At 34.8% G+C, this 23,989-nt stretch overlaps 2 protein-coding genes across 6 annotated transcripts; both read right to left on the bottom strand.

The window, feature by feature from the left end:
* Positions 1-5,049: 5,049 nt before the first annotated feature.
* On the bottom strand, positions 5,050-7,519 carry LOC104234650 (aquaporin TIP2-1-like). The gene is made up of 3 exons (XM_009788243.2): positions 7,297-7,519; positions 6,505-6,755; positions 5,050-5,639 (listed from the first exon to the last, which is right to left on the bottom strand). The coding sequence occupies exons 1-3, from the start codon at positions 7,421-7,423 to the stop codon at positions 5,271-5,273; spliced, it is 747 nt and encodes a 248-aa protein (XP_009786545.1). The 5' UTR covers positions 7,424-7,519; the 3' UTR covers positions 5,050-5,270.
* A 6,808-nt stretch (positions 7,520-14,327) lies between these two features.
* Positions 14,328-23,315, bottom strand: LOC104234651 (uncharacterized). Of its 5 annotated transcripts, none has more exons than XM_009788245.2 (13): positions 23,109-23,315; positions 22,775-22,916; positions 22,418-22,572; positions 21,984-22,021; positions 21,829-21,908; positions 20,754-20,821; positions 19,707-20,043; positions 19,368-19,480; positions 19,192-19,257; positions 15,903-15,993; positions 15,717-15,784; positions 14,892-14,929; positions 14,328-14,759 (listed from the first exon to the last, which is right to left on the bottom strand). In XM_009788245.2, the coding sequence occupies exons 1-13, from the start codon at positions 23,169-23,171 to the stop codon at positions 14,573-14,575; spliced, it is 1,446 nt and encodes a 481-aa protein (XP_009786547.1). In that variant the 5' UTR covers positions 23,172-23,315; the 3' UTR covers positions 14,328-14,572. The 5 variants fall into 5 exon arrangements, with proteins under 5 accessions (XP_009786547.1, XP_070027467.1, XP_070027466.1 ...); XM_070171366.1 differs by having other exon boundaries at positions 22,775-22,864; positions 23,109-23,244; XM_070171365.1 differs by lacking the exon at positions 15,717-15,784 and having other exon boundaries at positions 14,892-14,964.
* Between the last annotated feature and the right edge of the window lie 674 nt (positions 23,316-23,989).

Below are 23,989 nucleotides of genomic sequence, written 5' to 3'. Positions count from 1 at the left end.
AAGCTTGAACGGCCCAATCATATGTGACCAGTGGTAAATCTATTCGCTTCATCTGAAATCAGGACACGAACTCCCTCAGCATTTCGTTATCCCTTTGTCTTATCTTAAAAATGTTTGATTTTCTTGTTGCGACTTTTATGGCCCAGCGTGTGACTTCACAAAATAATTGACTAACATGGCAAATGAATTGATGGAATTCGGTGGCAAGTTGTGATACCAAATTATTGCTCCCTTTGATAAAGTTTTTCCAAATTGTTTCAACAAAACGAACTCGATCTCATCGTCTTTTAAGTCATTTCCCTTTATTCCGCACGTGTACGTAGTGATACGTTCATTAGGATCGGTGGTACCGTTGTATTTAGGTATATCTGGCATACAAGATTTCTTTGGAATGGGTTTCGGGGCCACACTTTGAGAAAAAGGCTTTTGCACGAACCTTTTTGAATCCAAACCCTTTAAGATCGGGGGTGCCCCCGGTATCTGATCAACTCAGGAGTTGTATGTTTTCACCTTTTTGTCATTATCTTCGATCTTCTTTTCTCCCGACTCGATTCTTTTGGTGAGCTCCTCAAGCATTTTCATAATTGTAGGATCAGTCCCTAATCTGTTACCGCTCGTCCTTTCCGGCATTGGATCGGTACGTCGAGTGATCTCCGGCTCGAAAACACTTGAAGTTCTATGTTGATTCTGAAGCTGAGCAATAGCGGCCTATTGAGCCTGTAACATCTCGAATATTACTTGGAGACTAACTCCACCGTCTCCTACACCCTGTGTTCCTTGGCCACCAAATCAGCCTTTCCTGCGTACACTTCCTCCGGGATCTGCGCCTAAGTCCGCATTCAAAGCAATGTGCGAACTAACATCGACTGGATCGACAACCGACATTTCCCTAGGGTTAATCGGTGGTACACTGGCTCCTAGAGCAACTACATTATCTTTTTCCCCGTGAAATCCAAGACCATCATCACTATGTACGAGTGCATTTTGTGAGTTTGACATATTTTAACCTGAGAACAAAAATTCTTGACAAGAACAAGTGTGAAAATAACGTGTTTTATTAGAATCAGTCCTGAAACAATCACTATTATCCTTAGCCCCACGGCGGTCGCCAAACCGTTTACCCTAAAATCCGAGTAACAATTAAACTTGTATTGTGGTTTTAAAGATATATGATTTAATCCAATACTAATTGATAAACAAGGAATTAAAGGTATAAATTAAAGAGTAGAGTAAGTCAAACTAGTGTGCAAACGAATCTCGATCTCGAGCTAAGGCAGCCTCGAGGTGGGTTAGCAAGAATAATAAAATAATAAGGTAATTCTGATCAACAGTAAGCAAAAAAGTGATGTATGTATATTCTCTTGTCAATGATTGATGCGTTACAAATGATTGGTATCCCCTTTATATAGTAGGAGAATCCTAAATAAGGTACACTTCTAATTATAGTAGAGAATCTTATTATACAGTTGCCTATCCACCTAGTGCAAATATGTTCCGAAATTTACGCCGTGATCTTAGGACCACTGTGAGAATCTCGCTCTTTCTGTCATGAAACCATAACGGTATTATCCGCATGAGACTCTAACCAATTGGGTAGAATCTTTGGGATTGAGCATAATGATTGTCAATTATTTCATGAACTTCCTTCATGAATAAATTCTGGATTTAAGGTATGTATTTTACCATAATTTTTTCTTTTATTCTATAATTTGAATTTAAATACAAGCAGTAAATTTTGATTATAACTCTAATGGAGTTTGTAAAAAATATAACCACCTGAAGTGGTAAATTTTTTATGTCTTGCCATGATCAAATTCATGTATGATTGTGGGCAAACTATTGAAAACCCGTTCTATTGAATTTGTTTCATTCTCATTTCCTTAAGAGAATATGGTAACAATATGTAATAAGTCTAAAAGAAGATAAAATTATTACCGTAAAAGTATCAATGGATGTGGACGTGACAATAGACAAAATTATAATCGTCAGCGTTGTGGTAATGAGAACAATAAGGATTCTCAAAATAATCCTTCACTTTGGGAAAGTAATATTTGTCATTGATTTGACATGAAATTTTGTAAAGCACATATAGATGATTATGGCCCATTCATGATATGAATGTGACAACATGTGATTTATGAATACATATTCATTCTTGGAAGAATATGAATGTGTTAGTGGTAGTGAATATACCACACTCACCTCTAGAATGATGTTTGAGATGATATAAGAAAATAATTTTATTATTATGGCATGAATGGTCATTGATCATGTACCTATTGTGAATATGCCAAAATATTATGGCAATGTAATTATTACAGGGCAAAAGTAATAGGATCAACATATCTTGCCTATAATGATTTTGACCATGACCATGATGATATAACTTTCTCCTTGAAAGAGATATTCACTGTATGGATGTTGATGAATATGTGGTACTACCAAATTAATTGAGAGCTCTCGAAGAGCCAATTATTATTATTTTGGAGGAATTGATTATCAATTAGACATTGTGATGTAGTAAGTCTCAGAGAAACTTAATTGAGTTTTTAAAGTATTCGCGAAAGCGGTTGGTTATATTGAGACTGTAAATAAAGGAAAGATTTAATATTTTCTATTACTACGACTTGTAGCAGGGTAATATGTATGTGAAAAGTTACCCACTTTATTCTCCAGTTTGTACTACACAAATAAAAGAATACCACAATAAAGTGGATGTTTATTGATATAAAAATCCATATCATAATAAACTTGGAATTTATTGATATTTGCACATGTCATGGTGTAAACCTGAACTTTATCAATATTGATAATTTATCCAGTTGGCATAATCAGTTTAGCCATATCAATTTAAGCATGATGTACAAAAATAAAAGAGAATTCACATGGGTAAATATTAAAGAATTAGAAAGTTCATTGTGAATTCTCTTATGTTGCATGTTCTCATTAACTAATAGACCAACTAAAATTGGGATTGGATCCCATGAATGCTGGAAATTTCAAAGGTGAATATGGGCTCATTCATCTGCCATGTATACCACATAAGATGCATCTATGAGATGGTTACATGTGCGATTATTATTAACCCGCAATGTGGTGTTTGCGAGGTAACTTTCTTAATAATTTGATTTAGAGCAGAATTTCTAGATTTTTTATTCAAGATAGTTCATCTTGATAGGTTGGTTTACATAACAGTTGGTTTAGCAAAATGATTTATTGAATGCCTCCACTTAATAGCTAAACTATTGCTTATAAGAACAAATTTATCTATATCAATTTGATATAGGTTATATACGAAAGTATATTACATTCTCCCCTCACAAGTGGTTCAGGGTCAGGAACCAAATAATTTCATCTTATTATTATTAATGTGCGGGTATATTTTGATAAACACCATAATGCATAAAGATGAATTTTCAAAATTGAGGAAGCAAGTTAGTTTTTCTAACATGAGGGGGAAACATGATAAACAATTGAGAAAAAGTTACGTGGAATGAATTATCATTTGTACATCTAGATCCTCGAATAAGATAATATGAACTTGAAGTTCATAAAAAGATAATTCATCTACAATATATTGCAAAGCATGCTAGACGCATTTGCTGACCCAAAGAAAATAACTATATTCTCACTGCAAATGCTCCAATTAGAACGAGTCCTAGAAGGACAAAGTCTATGGTACACTTAAAGCGTATAGACAAATCAGTTTCAATTAAAATTCTTGATTAAGAAGATGAGCAAATGATCAAAATGATCATAATAAGGAGGCAAGTGATCTAGAAGATCACATGACATAACAAATCTCGGGAGAGATTCTGGTACCTGAAAATATGAATGAAGAGATCTCTATGGCATGTCTTTATGAAAGAATGTTGGAACCGATATAAAATGTTTGTCGTCGACATCTATGATAGAGCTAAGTATAGATGAAGATCTTAAGTTTGTCGAATACAGACACAAAAATATTGGCCAAATAGAAGAGACGCAATTCGAATAGAATTGGTTTCATATGAAAGATAAGTATTTGGACCTGCAATTCAAACACTTGAAAGTATAAAGTTAATGGTATGTGCAATCATTTTTTGATATCTTATTTGTCTAGCATGACATGAAAACTTGATATGCATCTAATTAAATTCTATTATATGACAATCCTTGAAGGATTTAAATCGCTTGAAGCATATACAATTCTTGGTCCCGAAGTACCATATGATAGGTGTAATTTGTGCACATATGTATTTTGCTATAATTATAAGCATGATAATGTGATAGCGGAAATTTTTACCACTATGGAGATATTGAAAAGGTTATTCCACAACATTATATAAAGAGATTACATATATACAAGAATGGTGATTTCAAGGTGCAACATATTCATCCAAGTGATAATATGACTAATTTGTTCACCAAATCTCTACGGATGTCAACCTTCAAGAAGCTAATGTACAAGACCGGGATGCGAAGGCTCAAAGATGTGAATTGATGCTATCAGGGGGAGTTAATGCGCGTTGTACTCTTTTTCCCTTACAAAGTTTTGTTCCACTGGGTTTTCCTTGCAAGGTTTTTAATGAGGCAACCAAAGGGCATATTTCTAAATATGTGTACTTTTTTTCCTTCTCTAGAATTTTTTTCCCATTAAATAGACATTCAAGGGAGAGTGTTATAAATAGAATTGTATTTAAGGTGAATGTCTATATTCTAAAGAGATTCTAGGGTTTGTTACTTGGTGGCTAAGTCACTTTTCCCCTATGAATAGATGGATTCTATGCTATTGTAATTGATCCCAAATCAATAAAATTTCTCTCTCTCTACTTTTCTCTATAATACTATTCTTCTTCTTTTATTGTTCATAATAGTTAGCAAATTAATTAATTTAATATTTGTACCAGTCTTACATGATAAAAAGCTTAAGTTGTTTGTCGGCTTAGTTTAATCATTCTCTTCATTTTTTATCGCCATAAGCAAAAAGAATATTTCTTTTTCTCCTTTTTTTGGGGGTGTGAGCTAAAGATAACCGAAATGGAATGACAAAAAGATAAAAAAAGGATATGACAATAAATGGTTGCGATTTCACCAAATTCGAGCATCATCACGTAGACAACATTGGACCAAAGATGAATGTACAGCTGCAAACCCAAAAGCTATAAAGGGAAAGAAAACAACAAAGGATAAAGTGGAAAACAAACAAACAAAAAGAAAGAAAGAGCAAAATTAATGTTGCTTTTTTCTTCCTTTTTATTTTACAAAATCAAACTCAAACAATTTTTTACTTAGAAATCGCTGGAGATAGGGGCGTGCTCGTTTTGCATGAAAACGTTGCTGTAAGTAAGACCAGCCAATCCACCACCAACGAGAGGCCCAGCCCAGTAAATCCAGTTGTTAGTGAAGTCGCCACTGGCCACAGCAGGCCCAAATGAACGGGCCGGGTTCATTGAACCACCAGAGAATGGGCCGGCGGCTAAAATGTTGGCACCAACAATGAAACCAATGGCAATGGGTGCAATGGTACCCAATGAACCCTTCTTTGGGTCTGCTGCTGTTGCATACACTGTGTATACCAAAGCAAAGGTGATAATAATTTCCATAACAACTCCTTCTAGAGCTCCCACTCCAGCTGCCACGTTATGGATTGGAACAGCCTGAAATAATAAAAGATAAAAAGAACGTATTTAATATATATATATATATATATAATCTATGTATATCGACTATAAAAAATAAATAACAAATCGACCGGCTATTTTTGTAACGCAAGTGTTAGAAATCACAGTTGAGACCTAAAAAAATGTAATATTGGCTGCAACATAACAAATCTAACTTTTATGCACTAATACTGTAAAATAATTTTTGTACTATCAAAACATCAATGATAATATAGGTATCATCCCTCAAAAGTGAGATTAAATAACAAGACCAATAATTAAGGCAAATTACAAAGTTTTAATCCGACAGTGTTAAAAAAATTACTTTGTCAGTTTATACAAGTTAAATACCAAACAAAACTTTATAATACAACTGGGAGGTAGCACGAACAATAGTTTTATTTTTCTTCTTCAAAAGTTTGTATTTAAAAATGACTTTAACTTATATATATTGATAGTGTAAATAACTTTTTACTATATATTAGTTAATCAATTGTAGTTGGTAATATGTCATATTTCCTATATATTGGATGATTTTTTTATTATTTTCTTCGTTCACTTTTACTTTTACTTGTCCACTATACTAAAAATATATTTTTACTTTTAGTTGTCCATTTTAGCAAATCTAAGAGAATGACAACTTTTTTTTTTGTGGTACCCACATCATTAATTACTCATCTCCAAAAAATAAATTTTTTTACGACTCTTTGAAATGCTATCACTATGAGGGTTATAAGGTAAAATACATACTATAATTATTGTTTTTTAATAGGCGTAAAAGGTTCAAAATGAACAACTAAAATGAACGGAGTAAGTATATATTAGTGTTTGAAGTTAAGGTAAAAATACTACTAGAACTTACCAATCCACCGGTAACAACTTTGAGGAGCAAGCAAGCTACAATGGAGCCCAAAAGCTGAGCAATGATGTAAAAGAGGCCAGTAAGTATTGTAATTTGACCGCCGAGAGCCAATCCGAAGGTAACAGCAGGGTTAACATGTCCACCGGAAATGTTAGCGCCAACGGCAACGGCTACGAATAGACCAAATCCATGGCAAACTGCAACAGCTACAAGCCCAGCCGGATCTAGAGCTGCATCTGCTGTCAACTTATCTGCAATATATCCAAAAAAGAGTACAGTTTTTAGAATCTTATATTTCCATTGTGAAAAAGGACAGTCCGGTACACTAAGCTCCTGCTCTGCGTGAGGTCGGAAAAGGGCCGAACCACAAGACGCAGCCTTATCCTGCATTTATGCAAGAGGTTATTTTCACGGCTTGAACTCGTGACCTCACATGACAACAACTTTACTAGTTACGCAGCCAAGGCTCCCCTTTTATATTTCCATTGTGAAAAATAAATAAATTAAATACCATGTAGATATAATTGCATAGGCATGAAACATTTTTCATGTTTATCAAACACGTTCATGTAAGAAAGTTAGTGGATTTAGAGCGAGTATAGTTGTGTTACGTGTATAATACATTCTACATGTTCTATAGTGCACATCGGTAGTTCAAGTCGAAAGTAATATAATTTTATAGAACTCGCCCTAAATTTGTCCCTGGCGGTAACACCGGCCAGTGTATTTAACGACGAAAATGTAAGTGAAAAGGTAAATTGATGATGAAGAGGATTAGAGGAAGTTATTAACTGTAAGCAATGGCAGAACCAACTCCGGCGAAGACAAAGAGCAAGGTGGAGATAAATTCAGCAAGATAGGCCTTAAGAGACCCAACGCTAAATGAATCATCTATACGTCCAAAAGCTATGCCAGGCATTTTCACAATTAAAATAATTTATTTACTTGTAATTAGAAGCTAAAGGAGAAGGGACGACAAGAATAGACTAGAGAGAAAATTGCTTTTGGATGAGACTAAGAGGCCTTTCTGTGTCACATATATATAGTAGGAGTATAGAAATATTTTAATATAAAGTTAATTAATGAAATTCATGAAATTTTCACTGTAGCATACAGTAAGAGCTTTCTCCTTTGTTACATGTGATGGTAAATTTGTTTTCGTTGGATGCGGATCTAAGATTTAAGTTTGGGTTTAACCCGTAAAGTTTTTAGCATTGAACTCATTATATTCTTAAAGTTATGGGTTCATATTGCTATATATTGCAATATTAATGAATTTTTACACATAAATTTATGCTCCGTGCTAGAAGTACTGGATTCAGTCGAACCGGTACCGATACATTGCATCCGCCTCTAGTTTCTGTGTGATCTATAGGCAGGGGCGAAGCCAGCATTTTCACTAAGGGGTGTCAAAATATAAATAATTAGATACATCGAAACGTCAAGGGGAATCAACATATAGTAAATATATACATAAAATAAAAAAAATTATCTAGCAATAGTGCAATTTTCCGGTGAAGGGGTGTCACCCCTTTGTTCCATGTGGCTCCGTCACTGTCAATAAATCATGAGTTCGAGTAGTGGAATCAGCCAATAATGCTTGTAATAGGGTATGACTATCTCCATCACACCCTCTTGAGTTATGACCCTTCTTCGAACCTTTTTGCGTAAACCTGAGATATATCTGAGCTGTCTTTTTTTTTTTTGTTGTTGACCTTTTGTTACATATAGAACAAGATAAGGCCATAAGGGGGAATATGCGAATGTACATATGTGTCCATGCATATCCATTCATGTATTTCTTACAAATCCTAGCTGTCACTGATGTGCTTTTTGTGGAATGTTTCAAACCTCATAAATAATCCTCATCCATGTGAACCATAACTAATGGGTATGATCAGGATCCGAGGTGGACTCAAAATTTTAAATATGTATATTCAATTTTGAAGTTTTTAATACGGATCTAAGTCACTATATTCTCCATCGATTTTTATTCTTACCTGTTATTTACTTTGTGTACGGGCGGCTCAACCCCAAGGAAACTAAAGCCAAGGTAAAAATAGTACGGGCTAGTCAGTTTTCGGACTAATCATTAAAAAATAGTCAGTGTTTGCAAAGTCATTGAAAAATAGTCACTATTTTGCTGCAACACAGAAAAGTTCCAGCATAATATATTGGAGATCAGTGCATTGTGTATGAATTTCCAATATATTATGCTGGAACTCCAACACGGAAAAAGTTCCAGTATAATATACTGGACCGATATATTATCAGTATATTATACTGGAGTATTTTTCCGGATTTTGAACAGTATTTCCGTTCAGATTTATCTTTACATGAAAAATGGCTAAATTTCGATTACTTTTGAAACTGTGGCTATTTTTGAATGACCATTTGTAAATCTGGCTATTTTTGAATTTTAAAATTATAGGGCTCCAAACACTACTAGAAATCCGGGAAAAACCGTCCAAAAAAACCGACCAAAATTGGTCGGTAATGGCCAATAACCGTCCAAAACGCGACCATTTATGTGTGGACGATATTTGAAGGTTGGAAGCGCATACCGACCAAAGTTGATCGGAAATTACCGACCAACTTTGGTCGGTCAATTAAATTAAAAAAAATATTGTCGAAAAAACCGACCAAAGTTGGTCGGTATTTTAATTATGTAATTAAAAAAAATGCACCATCTGAGAATCAAACGGGGGTGTACTGTGGCACAATACTATTATACCACTAGACTATTGGTACACTTTGTTTTAAGACTGTCTTTTTATTTGATTTATACTCTTTAATTGTATTTTCACACTAAAATAACCGACCAAAGTTGGTCGGTTTTATTAAAAAATAAACTTACCGACCAAAGTTGGTCGATTTTTTAAAATGATCGGTCGAATTAACCGACTAATTTTGGTCGGTTTTTTAATATTAATTTTAATTTATTTTAAATGAAAAATCAACCAAAGTTGGTCGGTTTCTTGAAAAATAAATTTTGCGGGACTCAAAAATAGTTTCCCACATTTTTGCGCCAAAGAAAACCAACCAAAGTTGGTCGGTTTCGTAAAAAAAATTAAAAATTAAAATATTTTGACAAACCGACCAACTTTGGTCAGTCGACCTTGGTCGCGTTTTTCCGACCTTCTAGTAGTGAAATATTATTCATATTATATATATAACAAATATATTTTAATAATTACTCCTATAATTCTTTATAATAGTAAACCATACATTTGCTATGTCAATAATCATTATGGCCTAGTCCAAACATTATGCTATTTTTTAGGGCGAACTAGTTGAGCTATAACAAATAAATGACATGCACTTAAATGGCTTCCTCCTTCATTCTTCTTATTCTCTTTAACTTGGATTAATTTTCATTTTACAATAGTTTCTGTACATACCTTGAGCTAATTAGCTCCATATTGATTTTTGGACTTATTTTATAACAAAAGTACTACCAAAAACTATCCAAGTAAAAAATTATACTTTAATTGATATACTCAATGAAATAAAAGATTTAATTCTTCTTTCACATGCCTATATAATATTGCTCATAGAAAAATAAAGACATTTCCCCTGATGGAAAGTAAAATTAACAAAACTTTACCTAAGATTGATAATATCTTAAGAATGATTAAATAAATTGGCTATATTATCAATTAGGAAGAGAATATTAGAAGAAGTCGATTGTAAAATACAATTAACATATTTGCCTCTAAAGGTCTCTAATAACGATTCAGCTTTAGGCCCAGTACTCCATCGAGCTGCCACTATCTTTGTGTCGATTTTTTTATTGCCCTGTTATTTTTTTTTTTTTGTTGTTGTTATATTCTTGTCTTAATTCAAACATGGCTTCTTCACTGTTATTTTTCTTTTTCATCCTGCCGAATATTGCGTTTCTTGAGCCAAGAGTTTATTGAAAACAACCTCTCTATCTCCATAAGGTAAGGATAAACCAGTAAAGTTTGCATGCACATTACCAGGGGCGGAGCTACCCTTGTTCGAGGGGTGACACCCCTTCGCCGGAAAAATAACACTGTGTAGATAGGTATTTTTTTTAAAAAAATTGAATATATATAATGGGTGACAACCCTTGACACAAGACAATCTCCTAGTGCAACGGTCAGGGGTGTCAAAAGTGACTGAAGGTTGTAAGTTCCATTCCCTATTGCAGCATCCTGCCGAATATTGCGTTTCTTGAGCCAAGAATTTATCGAAAACAACCTCTCTATCTCCATAAGGTAAGGATAAACCAGTAAAGTTTGCATGCACATTACTAGGGGCGGAGCTACCCTTGTTCGAGGGGTGACACCCCTTCGCCGGAATAATAACACTGTGTAGATAGGTATTTTTAAAAAAAAATTGAATATATACAATGGGTGACAATCCTTGACACAAGACAATCTCCTAGTGCAACGGTCAAGGGGTGTCAAAAGTGACTGAAGGTTGTAAGTTCCATTCCCTATTGCAGCATCCTGCCAAGAGTTTATCGAAAACAACCTCTCTATCTCCATAAGGTAAGGATAAGCCAGTAAAGTTTGCATGCGCGGAGCTACCCTTGTTCGAGGGGTGACACCCCTTCGCCAGAAGAATAACATTGCATAGATAGGTATTTTTTTTTAAAAAAAATTGAATATATACAATGGGTGACAACCTTTGATACAAGACAATCTCCTAGTGCAACGGTCAAGGGGTGTCAAAAGTGATTGAAGGTTGTAAGTTCCATTCCCTATTGCAATATTTTTTCATTTTTTTGGCTTTTCTTTAAATTTTGACACCCCTTTGTATAAATTCTGGCCTCGACACTGCACATTACCCTCTCCAAACCTTAAACTATAAAAATATACTAGTACATTGTTATTATTATATCGAAGTCATTATTCAATTTGGAAACATTGAGCTTCACATGAACGCATACTCAATACGTTTTGTTCATTTTTTATTAGTATTTCATCCCTTTACTAGAGGTCTCGAGTTTTAAATTTGACAAGCTTTGAATTTGACAAGGAGAAACTTGATAAGAACGGTGGAGGGCCCGTCTAAGGGGTACCCTATGTAAGGTAAATAATGATTAAAAAAAAGTGAAGTAATGGTGGCATGACAGAGACAAATAGGGTTTGGTCCACAAAATGCACCGACCAACTATGAACTTAGAGAATTGGGGGGGCCTCTGTATATTTGATTTTTTTTTATGAAATGTATGGATATAAATTGAAGTGGACTAAATTAGGTTTATTGTGAGTTAATTAATATATTGGATAATTAGGGTTTAATAATGTAAATTACTTGCTGGATTAGGAATCCTTCGAAAGTTCCTGTCATGTTTGGTAGTTGGCTGCACTTTTGAATTAAATTATTCTCCATTAAGGAATATTAGGTTTTGTTCTGTAAATTTTTAATTGATCATGAGTCTGTCCAACAACTTTTGCAGTATTTAATTTCATTATCTTTTGCTTTTGTGAATTAAAAGATCGGATATAAGATTAATGTTCTTTAAAATAATTGGACCTATTCTGATCATAAAATGACTTATTATATAACCTCTATTAATGATCGATAATAATGTGTTTGATAGCTACCCCGTTATTGTCTCACTCTCCATTCTTAGCCATTTTGCTTTTGTGTTCAAATTGGAAATGTTTCTTGTACAAATTAAAATTTTAAAAAAGGATATTGAGAAAATACATACAAGTCCATTTGACATAATATGCGTAATACATATACACGGCAAGATGAGGATGCTTGGCAAAGAATAATACAACTTATTTAGTATTTAATTAAATAAGTTACAACTACTTTTAGAAAATTATATAAAATATAATTTATTTTAATCTACAACTTTTCGCTTTCTTAAAATCTCTCGCTTGAGATTCTCTTACCTAAAACTATCCTACCAAAAATTTAGAGCGTTTTTTACTTTTAGCCCACGCTAGAAATTATTTATATTCGATAATCGAAAAAATTTATATAAAATTTGTAAAATTCTAGTATATATATACACACACACACAGAAAAAAAAATACATTTTTCGGCTATTATTTTGAGAGCGGCTATACAATATCATTTTCCAAAAAAAATTAAATTTAGTCTATTTTTTAGTCATTAAGACCAAATTAAACCAAATACTATATATATATATATATATATATATATATATAAATTTATCGGTTCCGTTTTGTCAATTTATTGATTTTGAACGATTTATGTTTACTGATTTAAAAATCTGACTTGACTTAGCATACTATAATTTCCTGCGTGAAGTCAGGATTAGATCTACCAAAATGCCTAGAAGCATTGTTGAATAATTAGTTGTTTTCTACTTTATTAAATACTCATACACCTACTAAAATGATGTGTTAATTTAGAAATAATCACATAAGATTTGCGTATATGTTTACCGATTTGATTCAGACTTTTTTAAATAAAATAAAATAAAATCATATACGGTCCTTTTTTTTTTAAACAAAAACCAAACAAAACCAAAAAAAAGAAAATATCGCTTATTTAGTTGTTTTAGTTCGATTGTTTATACCCTTAGCATCCGAATATGTACAAGCTAATGAAAAATCATGTACAAATTCTAAAAAGGAGACAAGAAGAAATTATTGCGATTACAACAGCACAATAATGCCTTATAATTGATGGAGTAATAAGTTAGTTCGATTTTGTCGTTATGTCACTATGCTTCGTCCCTTAAACTTGACTAACAGCCATCTTCATCTACAATTTACCACAAGCATACATGTCATATATAAATGAATTAATTATTGCCTCTTGAAGTTCAAGCCTAATTTGTGCGGCGGTTTTGTGACCGACTATATCCCATATGCCTGCCGAAATCATTTGGATTAACTATTGACAGTGACTTATGACAAACATGTGGTAATTGCTACATCCTCAACCTCAACTTTTGAATTTCTCCTAGTAATCTTAATCTTAGACTCCATAGCTTTCTACTTGCTTAGTAAGGAAGGACGGTGTGGGAGGTGGACCATTAAGAACATGAAGTATTCATTTGTTTGTTTGTTATATTTATCAGATGCTACCACATTGCAAAAGTTAAAGTAAGAGGCATTTCTTACTTGATAGCTGAGAATTCCATGAAAAAACTACTTTTCATCAACTAAACATCAAGTTTCTGGGTCCAGGTTCTCCTATAGAGCTTCACTAACCCTAAAGAAGCATACTACACATCTCTAACTAGTCTCCTATGGCACAGGCAATGAAGAATACTACACATCTCTAACTAGTCTTCAAATACGCCAGCATAACTCTAAAAACTACCCATTAAGTCAAATTAGAAACGGCCTAATCACCAAAGCCATCCAGAGTTTCCAGCTGCAGGGTGCTAAATGTACCCAACAACAACAAAAAAACCTTGTGTATTCACACAGAGTGTGTACGCATACCTTACCCCTACCTTTAAAAAGGTAGAGAGGCTGTTTCCGGCAGACCCTCGGCTCAAGGCTAAATGTACCCAATGTTTAAAAATTAATCACGGGAGACGGATCCAAACTAACCCTGACAAACTGGATTGCAGTCAACTAAAATAACAAATGAATCTTTACCAATAAATAGTGTGGAGATCATACCAGCATTCTCTCAGTAACTAGAATGAGTAGCCTGACATTACACAGAAGCAAACTATGTCGCGATAGCCTGACAATGCGTAATAAACTAGATCACCAAATAGAAAAAGGGTTGCAACAAACTTCCACCCCTGACCCCTATAGCGTGGGAAGACAGCAATTCTGTTCTTTAACTTAAGTAGTTCTTCTAATTAAATGAAAAAGCAGGCAGCAGTGCTAGTCAGGAGACTAATATCATTGTCCAAACTACCAAACAAATTCCATCATACTGCTTAATGCAGGACAAGAATTTCTTGAATTCTACAGAGGATATTGAGTTAATAAAAAGAGGTCGTCTACATTGGTAGCACACAGAATAATAGTAACTCTCAGCTTCAACCAAACGGCCTAGAGTATGATGGAAGATTCAACACAACTAACTATGACAGAATACTACCAATAACAGCAAAAGACAAACTATTAAACCTGGCTTCTAAAACTCAATCGAGTTGCATCTCTTCAGGAAATGGGATGGAAGCACAGCAATGGTAATAGCCATTGTCATCGAACACAAACCTTTGTGAAAGATGAGCTTCACGGATAAGATACTCTCCCCATTGTTCTGAGCCATATTGACCAAAAATTGTTCGTGCATCAAAGGAATCAGCTTTTCTTGATCTTGTTTTGCTACAAATTAGAGAACAGTAAGTCAGTGGCACCCTTAACGACAAAGAGCGTTATGCAACTATTAGAATTATGATAGAGACCTTAAGCCGGCAAATAAACAAAACTATGCAACGAAAGAATAAAAAATGGCACCTTTTTCTGTGTCGCGCATTCATGATAGTGGCATGCAACTGTAGTAGAAGGGGCATAAAAGGTTTATCAGGAACTTTTCAAATCAAGGAGATAGCAAAAATAAAAAGAACACAAATTTAGCAATTTCCACCACGACAGTTTCATGGATAACCTATATGCATTCTGGTATTAAATTTGTAAAGGGAAAAGACCAGCAAGACAATAGAATACATCTAGAAAAGTAACTTGCATCAAGTGCAAGTCTACAAAAGTTTTAAGGGGGCCAAACCATTCTTAAAAGTACCATAAAAGAGAAAACATACTTGAATGAGCCGAAGCATAATGTTCAAGTATTTAAAACTTGATACCAGAACAAAAACAAATGAACACCACAAGAAAGTATCAGCAAGCAAAATACAACTGAAGAAACAAGTTCCAGACATATAAAGTTGGAATGCAGGAGGTGAAGATGAGTTAGGGTTCGAGAATGCTGAATTCAAAAAGGTGTCAGAATTAAAATGGATGCAGAATAGACTCTTGGCAGCGAGTGAAACTGCTTTACTTTTCAAAACAGGTTTGAACCAGTTCAGGCTGTATTAACAGATTCTAGTCCAGGTGCTGCTTTTAGGCCTTTGTTTGCGATGAATAAATTGTTTTTCTGAGAAAATAAAGTGGAGGGGTCATGGGGGAAGGAAAAGCAAGGAAGAAGCAGCAGTGCAGCAAGATTGAATGGTAAAAGTATTTGAACGGAGCATCAACAGAAATAGAGAGTCCTACCGGACAAACAATAGAGAAACTGCCAACAACATTAACCGGGAGAAAGAATTAACACCTTGCAACCTATACCTTTAACTTCTGGTTTGCATCTTTTTCAAGAACAAGACCAGCTTCAGTGAACGCGTTAGTGATCACCTCTAGAAAGGCTAAGGATAACAAAAGCAGGTACTAAATTCCCTTTTAAATAGCAGAGAAATTTAAAAAAAAAAAAAAGTAGGTAGGGTGAGGGAAGAAGACACCAGAAATTATGGATACGACAGGCACGTAAAAGTCGGTCTTCACCACCGATTACTTCCACAGGAGCATATACAACACGAGCTTTTGCAGGAGAACCTCTCATGCACTCCTGCAGGATAAGAACAAATTTGAGTTCCAGCCAAGAAAAATTGTGACCTTGTGAAATCTTATTAGAAGCAACTGTCTAGAAATATCCAGCATCTAAAAATCTACATGGTTTGTAGTCTCTCTCTTACTCTCTCACTCTCTCACACGCGCGCGCATGCACACAGAGACCAACCAATTGAAGAAGCATCCATAAAAAGAGATTGGTGTCACATGAAACAGAAAAGGAAATCTCTAAATTTAATATAAGGCAGATGTTCTTCTTTTGCATTACCTATCATTTCGTTCATTTGCTTTCGCCTAATTCCAAGTGAGTCAACATTGCTATCAGCAGCATATTTGAAGGCTCCAATGCAATTTTTTTTTAAATAAGGCTCTAATACAAATTTACCATTTGTTTGTTCCTGGGTTAAGAAGTACAGAAGTCTATTTGCTATTTAACATTTCCACTTTCTTTCCCGTGTTTCCATTTTTGTTTGTAATTCTTCCATTTAAGCATAAAAGGTCAAGGCAGACCTGATCTATGTTTCTTCTTCAATTGCACTATCGTTTTGTCACAAAATATTAACATAGCACAATAAATAGATATCAGAATCCGTACAATAAAATTTGAGCGGAAAATATGCATATCTGAGCAAGTAAACACATTGTGTCCGAAGCCTGGCAATTACTCTCCAGAAAAGGAAAAAGCCAAAAACTTACTAGAGAAGTAAAACTAAATTGATTAAAGTTAATTCGTATTATTTTACTTTGCATATCAAACTATTGAAATTTTGTGGTGCATGTCAATGTTACATAGAGTATCACGTTCAAAACATGTTTACTTATAAAAAGAAAAAAGGAACAAGCACATTAGGTGATAACTTAATTTGTATTCGAACCTTATACTTAAACATTTCAGATATCTCTATTATGAGATCTATCATTTTTCTTTTGAAGTAAAAGATTAGAATGCAAGTTAAATTTTAAAGAATGTTTAATACTCGAAACAACAAAATATAAATTATCTTCGTCCTATGAACTTAAATATTATAAAAATGTTATTTTCTATAATAGCATATGAAACACTTCCTATATGACTGTTGCAATAATCTTAGGCTCAAGGCCTGTCTAAGGTGGGTTCTTAAGGGTTAAGGGTTAAGGGGAGGGTACCGGTAACGGGGGTTCCTTAAGGATGCTTTCATTAAGGGGATTTAAAGGTACGGGGTAAGAGTACTTTTACTGGTACCCTACTAGTACCCCTACCGGTCCTAGGGGAGGATACTTAAGGATGCAGTACGGATACTTAGGGTATTTTTAAATTAAAATTAAAAAAATTTATATTTAAATACAAACAAACTTTAATGGATGAAAAGAATTTAATACTTTTATTTCAATACTTATAAAAATAAAATTACATATTGTTTTTGAACAATTTACGGAATTTTTCAATAACTTCTATTGGTTCTTCGCTTGAAATTGATAGCACTTGTTCTTCTGCGTCCCCGCTGTCTCCGGTAGATAGTATTTTATTATAGGCACCATCGTCTTCTTGAATTATTTTTGGAAGGCCAAAGTTTCTTCTCTTCCAATATATTAGCAAGTCTTCATTTCCCTCATCATTGCAAACATTATTTCTAACTGTTGTTCTAGAAAAACCTTGAAAAGCAAGAATATACGTTTCTTGTATGTAACGCCTAAACTCGTATTGGTTAGGATTTATTTGGGAAATTCATTTGGTGAAAACCAAAGGATTTCCCAAGCAAAGATAAGTTAGCCCAGAAAAGGAAAGAAAAAAAAAGGATTTGTTTCAAAATAAGGACCCCCGTCCTTAGCATTACCCTTAGAGATGGAGAATTCGAGAGATATGAGAGTTTTGTGTGAAAATTGAAAGAATGAAATGGGGTACTTATAGTTTTAAAATAGGAAATAATGTATTTGAACAAACTTAGAGGTTAAAAAACATAAATTAGGGGGTAGGGGGTGTTAGGGGGCTAGGGAGGCAAAAATAGCTGTTTTTGGCCGTTGCCAACGGCTATGTTTAAAAAAATAACCATTGCCTAACGGGGCAAAAACAGCCACATTAAAAAAAAAATAAAAAATTAAGGGTACCAATCCGGTACTTTCTCCGGTACCCTCCCAGTCCCCTTACCCTTTACCCAAATCCCCCATCCATATCCCCAATCGAACCGGTACTGGTTCGGGTATTACCCTCCCGTTAGACAGCCATAGGCTCAAGGTACTAAAATTGTGAGCACTGAAAGGCTACATGCTTCTAGATGTCTTCCATCAATGTTCATTCAAGAACTTTCCACCATCTCAACAAGAGATGGTAGAGCCCACCCCCTTCCCTAAATAGGAGCCCCACAGTGATCCTTTCCTACTAATCATATAGTAGGCGGAGAATCCTTATCACTAGGCTATCCCTCCCTTGTTTCCTTTCGCTCCTCTCATACTTTGATTAACAAATCCTAGATCCAAAGTATGTTTGCTGCATCAAGATAACCATTAATATTGAAGTATGTTTGCTATAGCAAGAGCAACATTAAACCTTCTGCTCAATCTACAGCATCCTTCCATTTTCTGGGTTTTTAGCCTATACTGACATGAGCTGGTATGAGTAGTGGCAGATAATTTTTCTTATAAGTCTTTTGAGATTTCAAAATATAAACATTTGAATTTTGTAATAGGGTTATATGAATCTTCCGTAGAAGCTTAATGGTTTCTACAGATTTTAATCAACTTCTCACGCCCATGAATAATCTTTTTTTTAACAGCACTTACTGACAACTTCAGTAAAACGTTCAGGCGTTTCTACAGATTTTAGTCCAAACTTTTTATGCGAATCAATAATAAGTTACCTATTGTTGAGTGTTAACCTATATTTTTTATGCCGATTAGTAACAGAAGATTCATCCAAAATAGATAGCAAGCAGATAAAGCAAATTGAACTCCACAGACAAATATCAAGGGGAAGGGTCACATGCCAGTTAAACTGTCATGCTAACCAGCTCTGTGTACCAAAAAAATTAGCTTCGCTTAAGAGATGATATAACCTAGGGAGATAAAATTATTCCAGCAACACCTTATTACCTTATGTTCACAGACAAGTGAAAGATTATAAAGAATAAACTTGAAAAAATAAGGATCATAAAGAGTAAGTGCAATGGTTATCACCTAGCAGCCTGAAGTGCATAATAGTATAACTTGGATAAAGACTTACCAAACCCCTCAGTCTTATAGACACAGGTTGACTCTCCAAAGCATCAATTACTTTTGGTGAGACATTCTGGAAACACAACAAGAAGCGTGATTTTTTATTTTGTTTTTATTTTGAAGAGTTAGACAGAGAAAAAGATATTACAAAGGAAGAAAATGGCCATCTAATTGGAAATTTACCCGCAAAACCTCAGAAGCAGCGTTAATTCGGTCCTTATTCCAAAGCTTCAGCATGAGCACAGTCAAGTGGAATGTTTTTGGTTTAATAAAGATGGACTTCTCAATTCCCAAATCTGTTGAGTGGAAAAAATTCATTGGTTTTGTCAGGGATTAAGACATAAAGAAGGAAGCAATGAGCTCCTGTTCTAGGTTGAAAGGGAAAGATATTATCATAAACATAAGAAGGAAATGCAGAGATAAGAATTTTCACCACAGAAATCTTTTGCAACAACATAGTACATGAATCCTATTTCTCTCTTCATCTTTTGATAAAAGTAACATAGTACATAGATCTTATACCTAACACTTTAGAAGCCTTTGATTCTGAGGGAGAGGACTTGGACACTTTAGGCGAGTAACTCACGAGTGGCATGTTGGTGATATCCACTTTAACATGATCATTAGAATCTTTAGTCTTGACTTCCACTGCAACCCGTGGTTTACTCGAGTAGTGCTCCTCACCTTCCGAATCAGAAGTGTTACCACTTGAATCACATTCCAAATTTTCATCTTGGTTAACTTCGGTAGTTCCAAGAATCGAGTTCTGAAAGTTGATGAGCTTGTTGACCAGTTCAGGGTATATGGCCAATGGAAGTGATACAAAGTGAGAGTAATCAAGATTCCGGCTTTTAACTGCCTACAGAAAAAGACGCGCAAATAACACTAATGAGCACAATGCAATCAAAATCGAGATGAAGAAAATAGTAAGATTCCTCATGACACAAGCAAGAATGACGAATCACTCTTGAGCAAGATTCCTCATAAGACAAGCAAGTACAATGAATCACACTTGAGCATTCTATAAAGCTGCTTAAGAGATAAAATAAAATTAGACAAGAATGTTATTTCATAGTTCTGAATTATTAATCATTTTGAAAGTGCCAGGAAAGCTAAGAGTTCCAGTAGACAGTTAATACATTAGTTTCAGGTGTGTGTGTGTGTGTGTGAGAGAGAGAGAGAGAGAGAGCCCAAAAGCTAATTGAAAAAGCAACTTCAAATGCGAAGGTTCAAGGTCAAAACCAGGTGATAACTGGACCCAACTTTAAACAGGAAAAGGCTCCTAAGAGTTGCAAGGAATGACACTGGATGACATACGGTAAGATATCTTGTGTCTTTTGTGTTCGTGCCATAATGCATCAGCTAAACAACATCACTAATCATCATAGCATTAACATTTAGAAGTAAAAGTAAGAGAATCAAAATAAAAAATCTTTGAGCAAAAACAGATAATTACATGTTACCACAGATTATAGGTACAAGCTCTAGAGAAGTTGACAGAGATGCAATGCTATTTCTTTTTTCCTTATTTGACTGCTAACACGGACAAAAGTAAACGTTGGTGCTAACCTCATCAATTATGGCTTGGACTCTATCTGATGCTCTTCCCACACTTTCAGCAGAATTTCCTTCTATGACTGCAATATGTAACACTATATTAAAAATAGGAAAAAAAATCAAGCATAGACATTTTGGATTTCAATATTGACCCCATATTCAGTATAGGTCAATACAATAACAATTTAAAAAGGTCCAATCACTCTGAAAGAAACAAGTTATGGTGGAAGTTACACGCAGCAAAAACATTTAGAAAAGTGGATTCCAAATCCATTTAGGAGACTTACTGAGAATAATACATCACAAAGGAGAGACCAAAAGCCAATCACCACAACCAATGACAAGAAAAGAGCAAAGCACATTATCACAGCATGCTTCCAAAATTTTGGGTCAAACAAATTGTGGCAGGAAACACGAATGGACTTAAGCTTGGAATTTTCGGAAAAGAAAAAACTGTAGAATCACCAAATATTAAGATTACAAATAACTGCAACAGACAGAAGATACAAGCAATCCACATAAAGAAGAAATGAGAGAAGGGTAACTAAGATGGTTTTGCTTCAGCACATAAACATCCTAATGCACTACTTCGTAGGTGCAACATTATGGTGATTGAAAATACTTATAGATCAAAAATCACATGAAGGAAGGTTATCTCAAAAGATCTATGATCTCTAAAAATCAATGCAGTAGCTAAGAATAGAACACAAGACATAGGGTCTATCAGCTGATACTACCTAGCGTATTTACGCATTAATCATTGTTGTTACACCTACATTAGGTCCGCATTAGGATAAGTCTGATAGTTAGAGAGTTTTCAGTTATAAAGAACCTCTAAGTTGTGTTAAAAGACAGCTTAGAATGGAATTGCCCAAATAGAGCAGAATATATAGTTCATCTAAGGTAGTTGAATGATCAACTAATATACCCAGGTCCAGGAACAACATAAGTAGGTCATAGAAATCATACAGTACATTTCAGAAGAGAAATTCAGGTTAACCAAATCATTAGATTGAATCAAACGACTAAATCAAATGCAAAGTAGCTGAATCAATCTAAATCAGCCCGAAATAGAAAAGCAACCCACTTAGACAATCCTCTTTCCGCGATAATGGAAGTATGATTTTAACTCCCGTTTCCTTTTCAATTGTCCTCTGTGTTGCACCCCTATATGCAGAATATCAAAGCAACATATTAGGCCCTCGTTTTTTGGGTAAGCAAGAATCACACAGAAAGTCATACCCTTTCCCTCTGATGAAACGCATCAAGGAAGCTCCTGCCTGCAGGTATGTTTGGAAATGAGATGCGAGTGGTAGGAGAAAATCGGAAGCAATTTTATTGGGAGACCACTTAATTTTATGATGAAAATCATTCATAACAAGTGCCATGAGCTCAAAGTGAAGAATCACAGCCAAAACTCAAAAAAAGCTAGTCGAATTATCAACTGTAGCTGTACCTACAAGCAGGGGCAGAGCTAGCCTTCTGACACCGGGTTCACCTGAACCCATTACTTTACTTTCGATGCGGAACATAAAAAATCCACTAATATTCACCAAATAGTAGATATGAACCCATAATTTTAAAAATACAATGAGTTCAACGGTAAGAACCTTATAGGTTGACTAGAGTTTAAATCTTGGATCCGCCTCTGCCTACAAGCAACCAAAAAAAATTACCTCGAATTTAACTGAATGCTTCTGTGCTGCTGAAAGTGGTTCATCATCATTTACTACTTCAGCTCCACTGTCCTCTGCCAAAACTGTTGACTCATAGGAAGAGACGGTGCATTTAACTTCTTGCACTTGACCTCCAAGGTTATGCTTCTCATCACCTAGAATTTCCAACATTAATCTTTTACAGTGTATTCTACAGAATATCAGACACCTAAAAATCTACAACTGCTTTATAATTATATATCCTGATTTAACACTATCATCTATGAATTATTTGGATAACATGAAAGTAGAGAAAGCTTAACAACCTAGAACCACTGATCCAATTCAATCAAATATTAACAAGTTAAAAACACCGACCTTCACTAGACCTTGATTGAGTAGAAACAGGTCTCCATGTTTTGGCAATCATTTTCTGCTTTTTCCGGTCCATAGCAACATGAAAAACTCCTTCAATATGCGTCCCCAAGTTATATTCGAAACCGCAAGAAGAAAAACATCTCTGCAACGGTTAGATTACCCAGTGAAATATGTAACTTCTATTAGTTGACACGTGTTCATAACTCTTCTAATTTTCACTATAGGCACAAAATACGTGTTCATGTTACAATTTTGATTTTCTTTTCAAAAAAAAAAATTTATAATATTTTGATTTTTGACTAAACGATTCTGAGAAAAACAGAGACCGTCGTACCTGTAAATGTTGGTAATTGGTAAGTGGCCACCTTAAAAAGGACCTGCAGCTGCAAGCTAACATTCGTCTATATCGTTCGACGGCGGTGGCGCTATAAACAACTCACCGGCGGTGGAAGTATTTATCTTTCTTTTTTTTTTGGGGGGGGGGGGGTCTGGTACACGTGGATATAAATGAGAATTTTCGCATTAGAGCAATTTCTTCTTTGGTTCGGTAACTTTTCTCTAATTGTCCCCTTAAGTCCCAAAATAGATGAAAATCTAATGGCGATCTTTCCAAGTTCCAATTTCCATCCCGTAGAGTCCGTTTGGGCTCGGTAGACAATTGCTTGACTATGTCCATTTTATTTCAGTTACAATTCATTGGAGCAGTAAAATAATTTAAGTTAGGTGAAATATATAAACGGTCCCTTTAAGTTATCCATAACAGTAAGATAAACCCTTAGGCCTCAACTGAACCCTTTATCATTTAGACATTTCAAGTGTCCATAAACCAGATCAAATAAACACATATTGCTGATGTGGTATGCGTGTGTTTACTAATAAAATTTTAAGCGCGTGAATTATTTTTTCAGCCTAATTTTTTTTTCTTTGAAAAAACTTAAGAATTGGGCGTATCTTAGCCTCTCTTCTTAGCTTGACTAACCCACGTCAATGTCACCGTGAAACCACCACTAAAACCAGCCACTAAAACTCCAACCAAGCTACGGAAAATCGCCAGAAACTGCCCCTTTTATCACAAAATTACACAGCCCATAACCTCCAGAGCTCCGCCTAATTCCTTCAAGCCAAAATTAGTTCCAAACCCAACTGATAAGCAACAAAAATTACAGCAACAATAGTTGCGAAAACCCACCAAATCTCTACTAGATAAACGTCCTC

This window comes from Nicotiana sylvestris, chromosome 3 (genome assembly GCF_000393655.2).
Source record: "Nicotiana sylvestris chromosome 3, ASM39365v2, whole genome shotgun sequence".
NCBI lineage: Eukaryota > Viridiplantae > Streptophyta > Magnoliopsida > Solanales > Solanaceae > Nicotiana > Nicotiana sylvestris.
Note: the sequence above shows the minus strand (reverse complement) of the source record. Positions and strands in the feature narration are given on the sequence as shown.